The sequence below is a fragment of the Macrobrachium rosenbergii genome, chromosome 18, assembly GCF_040412425.1.
Source record: "Macrobrachium rosenbergii isolate ZJJX-2024 chromosome 18, ASM4041242v1, whole genome shotgun sequence".
In the NCBI taxonomy this organism is placed as follows: domain Eukaryota; kingdom Metazoa; phylum Arthropoda; class Malacostraca; order Decapoda; family Palaemonidae; genus Macrobrachium; species Macrobrachium rosenbergii.
The window spans coordinates 25390179-25407746 of NC_089758.1; the positions used below are offsets into that span (position 1 = coordinate 25390179).

General features: G+C 39.4%; 1 protein-coding gene across 10 annotated transcripts in view; it reads right to left on the reverse strand.

The window, feature by feature from the left end:
* LOC136848220 (caskin-2-like) overlaps positions 1 to 17568 on the reverse strand; it is a 640470-nt gene that overhangs the window by 102071 nt on the left and 520831 nt on the right. For 6 of the 10 annotated variants that reach the window (XM_067120557.1, XM_067120554.1, XM_067120558.1 and 3 more), the window contains exon 2: positions 10949 to 12042. The exons of the other annotated variants lie outside the window; for them this stretch is intronic. In XM_067120557.1, coding sequence (XP_066976658.1) covers positions 10949 to 11663 — 715 coding nt within the window. In that variant the 5' untranslated portion in view covers positions 11664 to 12042. The remainder of the gene's footprint in view (positions 1 to 10948; positions 12043 to 17568) is intronic. 10 annotated transcript variants of the gene reach the window in all.

Consider the following 17568-nt stretch of genomic DNA (forward strand, 5'->3'; position numbering starts at 1 on the left):
TTGTGTCTTGGAGTATATAAGATCTACCGAGGGTAATTACGAACGAAATGTTACACTAATCACAGCAAGAGACGAACCCAGATAAGAATGCTATTCGATTCCTTTCAGACTTACATGAGTAAAGGTGACGGCTATGAGTAGGAACTATGGATGATCAGAGTGGTATCACTGAACTCATAAACAGAACGCATTTAAAAATTTAAGTTCAAATTGGTTGATGAACGTGCAGTAGGATAATCGCAATTTTCATCAATATTCTGCATTATCACGAATTCCTGGGACTTGAAGATTAAGCTGCATTTGCAGAGATGTCAATCATAAAATAAACAACAGGCCATTCAAGGCGTAACAAAATCCAGGACTGAACTCTTGACATAAGCCATGTAAAAATATTACTATACTTTCTGCCTGGAGCAGAATCCTCAACAAACTTAGCTCTACGGTACAAAACTCTTAGAACTCTTAGACAGCAGTCATTCTAGAATCTAAGCTGTAACCGAGTGCCAAAGAAAAAACGAAAGCAGGGTCATGAGAGGCTGCATAAGTGCCACTCGCTAACAAATTTCTAAGTGGCACCACAGCCATATTTAGAGATGCACTCTGGCACACTTACTCCTCTTCTCTTTAGGAGATCGCCAAGACTATAAATCACATAGCTTTCTTGACTCTCTAATATTTGGCTCAGCTAGTGTGCACCTTGTGGTGGACTAAATCTATGATCTGAAATGCGAATTTTGCTTGATTTGATTCTTTATAACGAGTGAGAGATGTTGTAATAGTAAATTCACTAACCACACGATCACACACACACAGAGAGAGAGAGAGAGAGAGAGAGAGAGAGAGAGAGAGAGAGAGAGAGAGAGAGAGAGGGGGGGAGCTTGGAACCCGAATTCAATATAGATTCAACATGTAACATTTATTAAAAGTTCATTTTCTTGCTGAAACAAACACAGCTAAAGGAAATTCAGAATTTCCCTTGGAAGGTCAACAAACTGAAATCAATATTTCTTGATATTTACAAAGTCATTACATTTCATTCATAATAAATCATACCATCTTGGAGATGGACTCGTACAATCCGAAACCAGCTAGAAAAAATGAAACTGCCATTGCGAAATTTAGGATGGGTGTCCTACAAGCTAACTCAAATTAACTGGAATGAAAAGAAGAGAGAGGAAAACTAGCTTCTGTTCCAAACTTCTAAGGAAGATGTCACAGCCACATTAATTATCCAGAGTTGAGAAAGACCAAATTTCAAGTCAATTTGTCCGGGATTGTAGCCTTTACGTGGTTGGGCCCCCTTCCTAAACATTGCATGCTTTACAGCCGGCGTGAAAATGTAGAAAAACTAAATATGAAACACTGTCATTAACTTCGTCTGGAAAGAGAAAATCACTGGAATTGGAGACATCCAGAGATAAATAATTCATGTAATACGCTGCGATCGTCCGGCCATTTGGCGGTACCTGGCAGTAAGAACGTACACACTGTCATTAGGATAATTGCCCACGAGAGCGAGGCCAGTGTCCTGTAATGGATACTGCTCTCTTGGAAGACGAGAAAACAAAACAGTTTCTACATGTCCGGAATATTACTTTGTGGTGTGTGTCTGTGTGTGTGTGTGTTTTAACTAAAATAAAAAACTACCCGGAACGAGTTTCTTTATAGTGAATTTCTCCCAATAAGAGATAGGGGTCTATTCGTCTCTGTTCACAGTATCTCAAAAAATGTAATTTTCTCGATTTCATGAAATCCGTTCCTCTCCCTATAACATTGGAATTTTACAATTTCCCTTGTTTTCTCAGTTATTCCACTTCATTGAGACACATGCTCAGTAGTAATTTCTCGAGAGAGAGAGAGAGAGAGAGAATTTTCCGAGTGCATTTTCCACCTCTTTCCTCAAGGATCTCAGCAACAAAGGTATGTTCACAACACAAAGATCCCATCCCCATCCGGTGGATTGTGACCGCGGAGGACATGGAACACACCCACTTCTCTCTCTCTCTCTCTCTCTCTCTCTCTCTCTCTCTCTCTCTCTCTCTCTCTCTCTCTCACAAGTGTCCTCACCGAGACCTTTTCAGGCAGCTATTATTATGCTTGGGAAAGAAAAAAGAAATGATCAAGAATTGCCTTCTCCAATGTCTTCAACAAAGGTATGAACTTCACGCTCGCATGAGCATCTTTCCTGCCACAAAAAGTTTCTATCTTTTTTTTTTTATTCGTATGCATGACTCCAGCTATCTTCCGGCTTTTCAAGCCATCTCCCGTTGCCAAAACAATAAATCGCTTCATACACTTGTCGGCGAATTCCAAGATGTGATAGAGCAAGCATGTGCATAATAACATGTAAGTTTTATTAATGTTTTTAGTTTTTCTGAAAAGGTAAAAATTAACCACTCACACACAAACATACACAAAATTTTATCATTCAACTAAAACAACCACCTTTACGTAAGTTAACAAACATAAAACGCTACTATTCTCAATGGAAGACAAGGTACAAAAAATTGTAAAAAAAAAAAAAAAAAAAAAAATTGTAAAAAACACACACACACACACACACACACACACACACACACACACACACACACACACACACACACACGCTCAAGATTTTATATTCCAAACTGTTTTGGCGTGCTACCTGTTAGCAAATGTAAAAAGCTACTACTCCTCTGAAAGGAAGAAAATGTAAAAAGAATGTAAAAAAAAAAACACACACACACACACACACACAAACAACACTCGATGAAGTGATTACGTTCCCAACTAAAGCAAAAACCTTCGCCAAGACGTGCTACCAATTAAAATCCACAGGGATATACCGTCACCGTGTTTCCACGAGAAACCTTACCTGCCATACTTTTAGGCAATTTCTTCTGTAAACTTTGGGGAAAAAAAAAAACCTCAAGCACGCAGAAATTCCACCTGGGAAACAAATCCTTTGCGACATAAAAAAAAACAAAGCATTCGGCTTCTGGTCTTGATTAGTTTCGAGAGGGTGGGTGGGGTCCTTTCCACATCCCCAACCGCCCGCTATCCTAAATCGTCTCCCCACCGAATTTCTCCAGTTTCACCTCGTGTTAGAAGATTGCTGCTTCTTTTAGCACAGGGCCATTGTGCCAATTAATCCTCGCCGGGACCGGTAACTAATATTGGCGGTGAGGAACGAAACCGGCCCTCATTAAGTGAGCAGGTGGGTATGAGGCCAGCTGGGTCTGCCCGGTCGGGGTACCGGGTCATAGGATAATGTCTAGTTTATCTCAGCCACTGACCTCTCCTTCAGTCACATTGTTCTTCGAGAGCTGGGTACGTCTGTCTCTCTTTGCGCATGTCTGAATATTGTGTATCATACACGACGTATGAATGTCCGTTAAAGTATAAGTTATGTCTGGCGTTTTAATGTATTTTTTTACAACACTTACACATAAATGTATTTGTACGTGTGTGGGGGTAACGGACAACATATCGCATAAAATATGTTGAAATTTTAATATTCAGGCATTCCATTGTCTTTCCAATTGCGCTCAAACCAATCACTAGACTTCTTGAATAACTGGTATAATATAATACGTTAAAACGCTAGTTAGACTAATCAGGCTTCCAATTTCAAATCAAAGTATAAACCGCAAATTCAAAACATACCCGAAAGTAAAAAAAAAAAAAAAAAACAAGCGATCGACTAATTGGTTTTATAAACTAAACTAGTCATCGACGCACTACGTAGGTTCTCGTGTAATTTGTAGGCAGTCCAGCACACTGAATCTCTACACGCTTTGCTTACATATCCAGCAAACGGCAGGTGTTTATATAAAAATTAAGCTAATGCATTACTTTCCGTTAAGAGAAACAGTTAGGTAAAACCTTTATCTGCCTTGCAAACAAAACCGTACACTATTGCATCAATCGGTCCAACTTTTTGAAGAAATGATAGAAAAATCAGAAATCATGATTTCTATTTACGTTGTAGATGAGCATATGAATAATTTGATACTGCCATTCACCTATCATTTGTCTGCAGTCTGTAGAAAGCTCTTCCGTCCACTTCATCCGAGATACGAGATTCTGGCCTCGCCCCTCACGTCTCTTTTCACACACTGAAACGGAACATCAACCGTATGCAATATTGCACCCATTGGTATTCTTGACAACCTTCCACATTGCACTACAGTCTTACAACAACACTTCACGGGGGGCGGGAGGGAAGGCCTTAGGAAAGCATCAGCTCATTAGAGCTCGCTATAATGATAACATTCCGGTAACGACTGACTGATTTTCCAATCACCATAAACCCAAGTATCAATGTGACCTTATCATAACAAAGACCTCTTCCAGCCGTTTTCGTGCCTAATGCAGATACTGTCATATCGTTTGGACATCGCTAACGATAGATATGGTTTGGAGTCTCCCTTCGAGATTGCCCTGTTACCCTTCCCGTGGACATTTGCGAAATTGTGCTGGCTAGATGCCAATGCACAATGAACATATGAAAGGTTGTAGCTAATACAAGGGCTACCTAACATGTTTTGCTAATGTTTTCCGTGCTATGTACGGCAAAGGATGCTCGATGTGAATTCAAATATATATTATCTAGTTTAGCTTCTTTTCGTCTTGTATATTGGAGAGAGAGAGAGAGAGAGAGAGAGAGAGAGAGAGAGAGAGAGAGAGAGAGAGAGAGAGATTATTTAAAATGGGAAAATGTTGTCACAGCCAAGAAATACAGAGAGAGAGAGAGAGAGAGAGAGAGAGAGAGAGAGAGAGAGAGAATTGGGAATAAAAATAAAATCCATCGAGATATGACTCATTACAATATTAATCAGCGTAATGGGAATGTCAGCTCGTGAGGACGAGGCGTCACACGCTGCATATCATGGCAAATTAATTCCCACCACTCGAGGTTTCGAATTTCCCCATTCATTTCCACTTTCATTCGATCTGAACCTAATGGACGTCCCGGCTCTCTCTCTCTCTCTCTCTCTCTCTCTCTCTCTCTCTCTCTCTCTCTCTCTCTCTCTGTATGTGTGTACGTTTCTCTCGGTTGTTGTGACGGCATTTTTCCGTTTCAAATCTCTCTCTCTCTCTCTCTCTCTGTGTGTGCGTGTACGTTTCTCGTCGTTGTTGTGACAGCATTTTTCAGTTTCAAATCTCTCTCTCTCTCTCTCTCTCTCTCTTTGCTTGTTTCTCTTAGTCGTTGTGACAGCAGTTTGCAGTTTTAAATCTCTCTCTCTCTCTCTACTTGTTTCTCTTGGTTGTTGTGACAGCATTTTTCCGTTTTAAATCTCGCTCTCTCTCTCTCTCTCTCTCTCTCTCTCTCTCTCTCTCTCTCTCTCTCTCTTTCTCTCTCTCTCTCTCCTATGACAATGAAAATTCAAATCTGGTTCTTATCACAACGAATCACACCACGCATCAATTTTCCGAAGTGACTTTTTAATCAAAATGAAAGAGTTTTACAAGCAAATATCAAAAAGATATACAGTTCAAATACTCGCCACATTTTAAAACATTCGTAAAAAGGATAACTCTGTCGAGTGTAAGATAAAGCGATCTATTAAGATATATTAAATAATACATATTACAGTATAAAAATCCAAATCGAGATAAATGTACCCGACAATGGAAGATAAAACTTTAGTAGTACACTAGAGGTTAATCCTCCTATTCACCAGTAAATTGTATATATACATATATACAGAGAGAGAGAGAGAGAGAGAGAGAGAGAGAGAGAGAGAGAGAGAGAGAGAGAGAGAGAGAGAGAGAGAGAAAAAACAGTAATCTGGAAGCCTCGTCAGGAAGTTACCCTTCCCGGATGCACGCAAACATGAATAGAGTGCCCGGACGATGTGGTATGGCAATTATGAAGGCACAGAATTATTCAGCAAGGCTTCTCGTCTCTCACCACTACACACACACACACACATGAAGAGAAATCTATCTCTAGAGAGAGAGAGAGAGAGAGAGAGAGAGAGAGAGAGAGAGAGAGAGAGAGAGAGGGGGCATACTGTAAACTTTCGTAAGGAATATAAAATATTTATAGGACCGATTTTCATCTTCCCCAGAAGGATTTGCAGGCTCACAAACACAACACAGCCACACATCTTTTGGCAAAAATAACTAATAACAAGAAGAATGGCTGAGTTGTACCAACAACTCGTGGGCACAACCAACAATAACTTGGGCCACTTGCCTGCAACCCCACGGCACATAAACAAGCAGAAGAATTGCTACGAGCATCGAGGACTTCGAATGATGATACAAAAGATGTGAAAGAAAAAAAAAATGGATATCTCCTCTGTTACAATCGCGGTTCCTTCCTGAAACTCCTACCTGCGGAGGAAGAGAATTTCGGCAATACTGCCCATAACGAGAGTCGAAAGGACCCGCCAGAAACTTGAAACTTCATTAGCCTAAGATAGTTATGACTGGCGTGAAGAGGTCATAACTTAATAAGACTACAATGCCAGGGCTTTCTCGAAGAAGGGTTTATAGGCCATGATAGTTCCTCGCCTTGATTGGGGACTAACACCTAATCAGCGCTTTTAGAGCCGCGTAAATACGAGACTCTTTACCCGGACCAGATAAACATCGATGTGTACAACTAAGGTCTCATCAACTTAATTAATGGGAGCTTCAATGAGAATAGTTCCACATTCTTGGTTGTTCCGTGCGAAGCCAAAGAAGCCGTGGACACAGCGTTTCAGTCAATACTGATAGTTATTTGAGCAAAATTACTAGACTGAGGTGAACATATTTTGCAGCTGTGCTGCGTTCATATTTTGACAATGGTTCCGCTGTGCCATATGTCAATCCTCGACGCCATTGCCAAACTATTTTTCTCTGTATTTAGTTTATATAATAACAGTTTCATTGCAATTAATGGGCGATTAGACTTCCTCCATATGAATCCCTATAGAGTTATAACAAGAATATCCCAGTTTGGTAAAGAATGAGATAAAATAGAAACTATGCATGTAAATGTTCCACAGCATATTTCTCTCTCCTTGTTCATCTGCATCACCAGTAGTTTGAGCAAACGCCAAATTCTCGACGAATTACAGGAGAGAAACGGATACAAAAAAGCAAGGCTTTTATGACATTAAAAAGGTGAGTATCAGCATCCGAAGTCCTAGCTATCTCCTTCGGGAATCTAACCACAACCACGAAGAACGACCCTCACTGCTGGATAAGTTTTGTTCAACTCAGGTAATTTCACTGAATCGTCTGAATACCGTCCTTATTCACGCATTTACTGCTTCCCGTGACCACGCAAATAATGTAGACAGTTCTGATGTCACGGTGCGAGGAAATAACTGACACACACACACACACACACACACACACACACACACACACACATATATATATATATATATATATATATATATATATATATATATATATATATGTACACACACACACGACACTGTATCCAAGGGTCAAATGCAGAAAGTCTTTATATCCTTCATGTTCATTCCTCTCGACTTGTTTCTTTGTCCCTCGACCTTTGTCCTCTGACCTTTGGCTCAAGGCACGCCGCAAGCATTTTCTTCCTTTCTGTGAAATGTAAAATCGCGCGAAACTTTGAGGAGAAATGTTTCAATCGAACTCCACTTGTCCGTTCCTTACTCATTTTTTTGTTTGTTTTCGGTTTTATAATAATATGGTTCCGTTGCAAGTTAATGTGCTTATAAGCTTCTTCTATACAAAATTTTCATTGAGATAATAATAATAATAATAATAATAATAATAATAATAATAATATCCTTAGCAAGTACAGAATGGGATCAAATCGGAACAATGCATGTGAATGTCCCACAGAATACTTCGCTTGAAATACAAACCCAACAGAATTCACGACCACATACTGAGCCGAGGAAGCGATAAAATACATTATACTTAGATCAGCCAGAAACCCAACCATTCATCAATTTCCAGCCCAAAAAGAGATTGACGAGCAAAGCCCAGCAAGCAATAATTTAACGGAGAACCTTGCCGGCTGACATCTGTTGCCTCTGGACGATGATCAGCGTGACCGATGCCTTTCAGTTGGCTCCGCTAAGAGAGCATAATTAGGCATTTTGCTGCATCACGAATCGCAAGCAATCTTTGGCGTTCAAGCAAAACCGCGACTCTCTTTAAAGGGACTCTTTCAAAAGGTTGTTTACGGTGTGGGTAAAATTGGCTGGAATTTGCGGAAAGAGAAAGAACGTCAGAATCATGGGATATGCGCATGACAAGATGGCCCATCAAGTAAGAGAATAATAGAGGAGGTAGAGATTGGAGGGAGAGGAGGTAGACAGGATAGGAGGGAGATACTGTTGGAAAAGAAACAGGAGGAAAAGATAGACAGAGAAAAAATGGATAAGTAGACAGAAGGGAGGGGAGTAATTTACAGAAGGGAGGGGAGTAATTTACAGGAGGGAGGGGGGGTGTTAATGTTGGAAAACAGAGAGAAACTGGAGGAGGAAATACGGACAAGAGAAAGGGCCACGTAGAAGGAAAGGAGGGTGACCGCGGTAGAAGACACAAAGCAACTGAAAGAAGAAGAGACAAAAGAGAAAAGGCAGAAAGAAAGTGAATGAAGAAGAGATAGACAGAGAAGAAAAGGGTTCATAAAAGGAGGGCGTGAAGGGGGTGGGGTACGTGGGTGGGGGGAAACAGTGCAAGAAGACAGGAGCAAACGTGACGTGGTGGTTCAAGGTCGCCCAATGTTATCCTTGCAAGACGCCGCAACGCCACTCAGGATGAACTGCCTATTGAGACATTAAAACCTCCCCCACGCGTAAACACCCCAAGATCATTTACCTCCTCCTCTTCTTCTTCTTCTTCTTCTTCTTGACCCCTAGAGCCCTGTGCAAACTGAAAGCAAATGCCAGAGTAAACAAAAGCACAAACAAACAAAACGATAAGGGCATTTCGAGAATCAAAACCGGGCGAATAAGAGCCGACAGTCAACACTTTCACTTTAAGGCTAATGTCAAAACCCAGTCTCCCGGGGACGGTTTGATGGAGCTGAGTTTGTGGATACATTTACATCACAATTTGATACCGCGATAAAAAGTAGAAAGGAAACCTGAAAAGTGTCGAATGGCTAGAAGATGGATTTTTCTTGTAACTGTGTTAGATTCCCTTGTAAACGAACCACAACATACCCAGAAATAAATTATACTTGGATTCAGTCCCATACTCAAATTCTAGAGTTCCCGAGTAAAGGTACATTACTACTAATTTGAATGTCAATTAAATTACCGCTTTTCAGCAGGCCACTTAATTTGCTCAGTGCAAAATCATCCAAGAAAAGAGTGATCCGATTATCGTGGAATCTGAACCACAGCCCATGGAGTTTACCTGACAATTGTCAATGGCTACTTAGCTACCTAATGAACCATCCCATAAACAAAGTGTATAAAGTACAGATAATAAAACTAATTAACAAGGTTGTCATTCACTAAAAGTGTGTACTACTCGAAACTAGGCTCAGTTGAATATGCTAAATTCACACGATAAAAACTCTCAATTGCATTTATTTCCTTTTCAAAAAAATTACTGCAACTTAATATCAAGAAGTCATCGGCTACTTAAATAAACTGCTCAAGGGCTTTGTTGTAAAACTCTGCTTATAATAAGAAACAAATAAAAAAACTTCGGCGCAATCGAGTTTTCTGTGCAGCCGCTACAGCGTATAATTAAGGCCACCGAAAATAGATCTATCTTTCGATGGCCTTGGCATCATGAGCCGAGGCCCACGAAAATTTAATTACGTCCCGGTGGTGGCCTATCCTATATCGTTGCCAGAAGCACGATTATGGCTAACTTTAACCTTAAATAAAAAAAAAAAAAACTACTGAAGCTGGAGGGCTGCAATTTGGTATGTTTGATGATTGGAGGGTGCATGGTCAACGTACCAATTTGCAGCCCTCTAGTTTCAGTAATTTTTAAGATCTGAGGGGGGGGGGCCAAAAAAAGTGCGGACGGACAGACAAAACCGAAACAATAGTTTTGCTTTACAGAAAGCTAAAACTGCACTGATTTGTGACCTTATCCATAAAGTACTGTGAACAGCTATAACCTAACATGTATGAATATATAAACTTACACTTAAACAATGAATCACTGATTCTTAAATGACTTGTGTTGCAAATATGGAATGTGGTTCGAATCAACCTATACACACACACACACACACACACACACACACACACACACACACACACACATATATATATATATATATATATATATATATATATATATATATATATATATATGTGTGTGTGTGTGTGTGTGTGTGTGTGTATATTATATATATACATATATATACACATATATATTATATATACATATATACACACACACACACACACACACACACACACACACACACACATATATATATATATATATATATATATATATATATATATATATATATATATATATATATATATATATATATATATATTATATATAGTGTTTTTGCTATTGAAGAGGTGACTAGCCTACAAAAGACAGATTTGTGATTATTCATCGAGAACTAAAGATCCGTAACGTTGTCGTAGCCTTCCTAACTACGGATGATAATCGCTTTTCTTAAAATTTCTTTTTTAATCACACTGATATAGGGACAGGCTAAATAAGCCAAGTGTGCAATAGTATTAATTTTCAATACTAAAAGTGAAGCATGTTACGGTCATGCATCTCCAATTTAACAAAAAGCTGAATATAAACGTTGCTGTAAACCTAAATACTGACAGAAGACGCATTCAATTGTTTAGAATTTATCATCTAAGAGTAAAATAAATCCAACGTATGAAAACTAACTAATCATTCCATAACTAACTAATCACACAAATTTTATGGTCAATAAAGAAAGATTCTTATTTGACAAACTATTAATAGCTGAATTTTACTCCATGGTTCCTCAAGGTAAACTAACCACGACTTTACTTACGTTTGAGGAGTGACCGCCAACTCCCTCCAAAGGTTTTCATGGGCGATCTCTTGACGCAGCCGGTAACCATACCGTGATGCCCTCCCCCACTGCCTATAATACTGACGCCACTACCGCAGGTGGACGCAGCACTCCTGGAGGAGGCCGTGGAAGAGGCTGACGACGAGGAGTGATGGGAAACGTTGCAATGATTGGTGCAGTGCAAGCGAGAAGGGTCGAAACAGAAGAGACGCAAGTCTTCTGCAGACGTCGCTGCAGAATGGAGATCGGTAAAGGACAGAGACCTCCCGCAGAAGGAAGATCTCGCTATAGAAGCGCGGTCGACAGACGACCTGAGGGACCCTCTCTCGAGGGTACTTCGCGTGAAAGGGCCTCCGTAATCCATGAGAACTCCCCGGCCGAGGGTGGCCGACCTCCTGAGCGACATCATGGCCATGCTTTCGAGGTCCTCCTCCAGATCCTCCTCCTCCTCCACATCCTGGTCGGCGACGACGCCTTCGTCCTCTTTATCCTCGGGCGAAGGGCGCATCAGAGGCGCTGCCAAGGATGCCCTGAGTTCCGCCACCAGAGCGGCAGCCTCTTCCCCGGCGGACCACATGAGAGATTCATCACTCCGGGCGCGGCTCAGGTCCAGGTACGAGTAGGTGGGGCCGGTGTCTGCGAAACTCTGATAGGTGGAGGACAACTCCCTCTGCTTCCCCGCCCGCGTCACCATCTTTGAAAGGGCGTGGAAGTGGGCGTAATGACTGACAGCGAGTGGGAAGGGTGGCGATAAACGGCTAACGATAATGCTTTAATCCCATGTATAGCTGCAAAAGGGTGAACTGCACGCCATCATCTTTCCTCTGCTCGATTCTTGAAAATAATTTCAATTTCTTTCAAATTTTAACTCTACAGGCGACTTATCACGTAAAGGACATCTTTAATTACACGCCGTTTTCGCTTTAGGGTTATTTTCTTCGTTCTGGATTTTTCTTCTTCTTACATTCTTCTGTTTTTATTTAGATTTTTCGTTTTTTTTTTTTGTTTTTTGTTTTTACATTCTTAATCAATACTCACTTTCGGAAAATTCATTCACTCACACATCATGACACCTAAAATATTCAAGCCACTGTGAGTAATACTGAATATATCATAATACACAACAAAAAACTGCAGCCAAGGAAGAATATGTAAATACATCACAAAATTCAATAAATTACAAATTTCACTTTAAAATAATATTCCGGAACCATCACTTAGTTTCCCTCATTAAACAGGAAATTTTCTTAACACAAATTTGATATTGAATAAACATATTGCTGTCAAGGTAAATTCTTATATAGGTACTTGCGCTTAAGGCCATAATATCTAAATAATTACTCAATTACGAAACTGCAAAAAAAAAAAAAAAAAAAAAAAAAAAGCATGAATCCCCTAAAACATTCAAGTCACTAAATACCAAGAAGTCTTTCAGGAAACCTGACAGGAAATACCTTCCTCTTGACCTGTTCCTGCACTCTTTTACAAGGGGTCTTGGTTGCGACCCTACTTAACATTACTTTAAATGTCATTCCAATTTAAAAGGCTGGCCCAAGGCATAATATATTTTTTTTTTCCACAGTAATATGTGAGGGTTACGCGTAAGAGGCAGTAAGGTACAAAATTAGGTACTGTCAGTTATAAGACCTGACCTTTGACCCGGATGGGTTCGGAGGGTCATTTCACAGGCGTAATCACTTTGAAAGGTCTGCAATCTTTATGTAAAATTTCAGCCAAAAGGGTAATGAAAGAAATGTCTGCTGGAAACCATTTTCAGATAAGTAAAAACAAAAAACTGCTGAACATTCAGATGGAATATACAAAATGATAATTCAGGACATGTCAAGGCAGCTCTCTTGTCGAGTGACCGGAGGTTATCTCAATGAAATAACAGGATCTAGAAAATGGCCAAAAAACCCTTTTGAATGTCTAACGACTTAATAATGGCCTTTGACGACAGGACGGATGGCCATTTATATTTATGGGCATTCTTAAGGGTGGTGGGAAATGAAAATTCAAATTGTCCGAATTGTGGAATCTCCCCAAAAGGAAAAACAAATGATTTTAGTCATTGGTTCTCAAACAATTTATATATATTCAAAGCCTAAACTTTAGCACCTTCAACGCGGAAGGAATTCCTTGAGAGGGCGTTGAAACGAAGCCTATCCCAGATAAAATACCTCAAAGAGAGAGAGAGAGAGAGAGAGAGAGAGAGAGAGAGAGAGAGAGAGAGAGAGAGAGAGAGAGAGAGAGAGACTGAAGCCTTAATTATCGTCTTTCCTCAAGATGACCCGTGAGATCCTGCGAGAGAGAGTTCACCGAAGCGCACTTAACGAGGAAGATATCCTGTATCAAATTGCCCAGATTACTCCTGAAGGGGGCATATAAATTCCCACCTACGCCTCCTCATCGCTCGGGGTATCGAACAGCGCCCCAACCCCCGCCCCCAGGAATCTGGAGGCCCGACATCCTGAACAAGGGCCAAATGAGAGAGACCACTCGAAAAAGTCCTACCTATTAATTAAATCGGTCCCTTCATCAAATGGCCCGAATGACCCTCCTCCCAAAACTTTCGAGAGAACTACTACTACTTCTGAAAAGGTTCCAACAACCGATAAGGCGAAGGCAAACCAGGAAACCTTGCAAAGGAATTTTATTTCGACTTAATTACGAGACTCAAAAATACGAAATCCCTCATAAAGTTGAATTATCAAACTGAAATGAAAGCGTCTTCCTTGATGTAAAGACAAAAGGAATGTTGATATAATGCAACAGTATAAATTTGAACAAAATAAAATTCATGAATGTGTTTACGATCAAAGAACTTTACTTCATAATATAATAAACACCTCCTTCATTATCCTTAGCGTATACTTTTGATCTTTACAGGGAGGAAAACATTTCTTAATATTTATACATACAAATACACATACATACAATATATATATATATATATATATATATATATATATATATATATATATATATATATACTGTATATATATAAAACGTATGTATGTAAAATCTCTACCTTGCAAAACATTTGAGAAAAAGCGTAGAGCAGATCAAAGAAATTACTGTATATGGAGAGAGAACTGCACGCTGCCCCTATCTTGTGCAATATCTCCTCTAATGGATTAATCACGACCATTTGCTGTCCACCACAATGACAGCGCATAATAGGGACTTGCACAAACTCACTGAGGTGAGGGCAGCCCGACCCTTTCTCTCTCTCTCTCTCTCTCTCTCTCTCTCTCTCTCTCTCTCTCAAAGCTTAGCTTGGGCCTATGATAAAAACCTTTTGAACCTTGTTAAATATTTTTACTTGCAATGAATCCTGACAAATAAAAACAACGAACAATGAAAAAAAAAATAATATTAATGACATTAAAATAATTTTTTATTCAATAAGGTGAAAAGGAATGGCAGTCCAAAAGACGTTTATTTCTAAAAGAAAAAAAAATTACAAGACAGGCGGAAGGCAAGTATAATTACAATTATTATTCAGGATTGACATCCAACAAAAAAAAGGGGCCAAAATGGCTACTCAAAGTGCAAGAGAAGAGAAGCGAGAATCACAAGGAAATAGCAGATGACAATGTCAAAGAAAAGAACATAAAAAAATAAAAGTGTGGTCTGTTAAACCAAAACACACACACACACACACACACACACGCACACACACACACAAACTCCACCTTAGGCTGAACTCTTGCAACTGTTACTCTTAATAATAAAATCGATTTCTACGACAATAATCTAAGACAAAAAGAGGGAGAGAGAGAAACTGGTTTGCAACATCATCAACTAAGTATCCAATTCTAGCCAGCACTTACTGCATAAAATTCTACGTTCCATAACACATCATACTTATGCAGCAATCGCTTTTCAATAACTACAGCAAAAGTGACAGCTATTCTGCAAAATCTATTCCTGACAGATTACAATTTTTGGATATCAGTAGGTTTACTATTTGTACAAGAACAGCAGATATTTCGTACAAACCTGTTGTTCTTATTATTATCATTATTATTATTTGCTCCTTTCTCAAACTCATCAACATCTTTTCATCGAACAAGAGAGTGAAGGGTCCTTAAGAAAATGCATAATTTTTGTATAAGGTCTATTCAAATTTAAATGATCATATGCTTCAGTAACAGCACAAAAATATTAAGCAAGCTTGACGGTAGTAATATCAACTAAGGAGATTCTCTCTCTCTCTCTCTCTCTCTCTCTCTCTCTCTCTCTCTCTCAGCCAAGATACATAAAATGCAAAAACCGTCAGCGCCACAAGTCGAACTTTCTTAATCACAGCCAGAGAGATGCCAAAACTATTTTAAAAGATAAAACGCTGAAGCTTTTCACAAAGAATTTTTGTAATACTGAGAGCTATGTACTCTAAATGTAAATGTATGTAGTTCGAGATTTGTTGATCTTTTGTAAATAATTTATTGAATAAAACTTAATGAAAAAAAAAATCGCATTCGTCAAGCGAGCTGGTCGAATGGGCAAGGTAAGGAGTAAGGTAAGGTGAGGTGAGGTGAGGGTCTTGGGTGAGGTAAGGTAGGTGGCTGGACGCATTCACCCCCGTTATCACCTTCCCTATCTGACCACCAGCATGGGCCTACCTCGAGATCGCAGATATCTATTTTATAACCCATTAAAAGCCACTAATTCCAAATGCTGCGCTTCCAAGTCGAGTTTGCTCCTCAGCCTGGTTCAGACTCGTCAAATCTGATCGTGTGTTTTTCCTTAACTGCGGTAATAATTGTGATTTTTGTTTTCTTAGTTCCGCATGGACGTAACGTTCACTAATGAAGATATGTGGCTTAATACCTTGCTTAAAGAGATTCGCTTTGCCAATACTCTGTTCAGACTGAAACTCTTAAAACCACAACAGGCAAAAAGTACAAATTAAAATAAACTTCTGCAAATTACAAAAAAATGGGGAATGAGTTAATACAAATGTAATATACGTATTAAACACCCACCCCCCACAATACAAAAAGAAAGTAAAAGAAAGTTTGGAATAACCACGCGGTCTTGGACAGTGGCATTTCCGAAAGCCACACACTCACGGTAAATCTCAAGACGATAATTACCGCTTTAGGCTGAACAAAATTAAAAGATACCTAGAGAGACTTGCTCGAGAGTCTCTTGGGGGAGACGGAACACCGGCAGCAGCAGCAGTAGCAGCAGATGTACCGTCGTACAACCCAACGAGACGAGACGGCTCTGAGTAGGCCTATTTAGCAAATCCTCGGCTCGGTAAAGAAAGACAGGAGAGACAGGGAAGCAGGTGATACTCTGTGGTGTGGAGGGGGAGTGGGGGTTACCGGGATCGGGCCTTGAGAGGGGTGGTGGGGGGAAGAGGTACAAGAATTGACCGTCAGACCCCGAGGGTCAAAATACCCAGCCGCGGACTATTGTGTCAATCTGCCCCGCAGCTGCTATAGCTGGTGGGAAATCTAGGTGCTGGGAGAGAGAGAGAGAGAGAGAGAGAGAGAGAGAGAGAGAGAGAGAGAGAGAGAGAGAGAGAGAGAGAGAGAATAAACGATATGACCTATGTATGGGTCATTTGTACTTTCATTTGTTAACTTCTTTTACAAGCTTCATTTTAATCGAAAGTGCAGTCATGATTCATTCACGTATTTGCGCTTATGCACTTGTTCAGTTATTTTCGTTCTAGTGCTAAAACGTCGCGTTTTAAGTAAAATCTACCCTTTTTCTTGATTCCCAGGAAAGGATTTTGTTACTGCAGCTTCCCAATTCAGTTTGGCTTCTTATGATTGTAGTCTTTTTCGTTTCGTTTAGACTGAATTTCTGAACTTGATCTTCGTTTGTATTTGTCCTTGGTATATTTGATTACTTTGGTATATTTAGTCTTGAGTAGATTAACCAAGTCTGAAGCGGTAATTATGTTACCTCGACTAATAATAATAATAATAATAATAATAATAATAATAATAATACACAACCGCCGTATCTCTGCTTTCGATACAGACACTCAAGCAGTCTTCCAGGATCCTCGCCTGTGCTTGGCTGAAATTCTACCCAGGTGGTATGGTTAAGCCTTGGAGGGGGAATAACAAACTTAAGAAGCTTAGCATTAACTCTGATCAATAACCATAAACAGCTTAAAACGTCGGGATTCAAATCTTGTCAGTAAATTCAAGGATTCAAGGACCTTGGGTATGCCAGACTCCTTGTAAGATGACTGTAAACATTATAAAGCTTTCATACTGTCAAAACTGAAGTTGATATTTCGACCAATCCTGATTCTAAAACAGCACTTTAGTAAGTCTTATATTATATGAATCCAATAATAATAATAATAATAATAATAATAATAATAATAATAATAATAATAATGATGGTTCAAATTAGTTAATGATAACACTTCTTTCCTTAATATTTTTTTTTATTTTTAAATCATTCTCAACTGTTATTATTTAATAACAGCAATAAGAAAGAATTTCTCAACATTAATTTATCTATTCATTTACTTCTACAATGATTCATGACTAATTTATTTGCTTCTATTATACATAGGCCTAATCTCAAGCAACGGTCATACAAATGCATAAATTGCTCCGGTA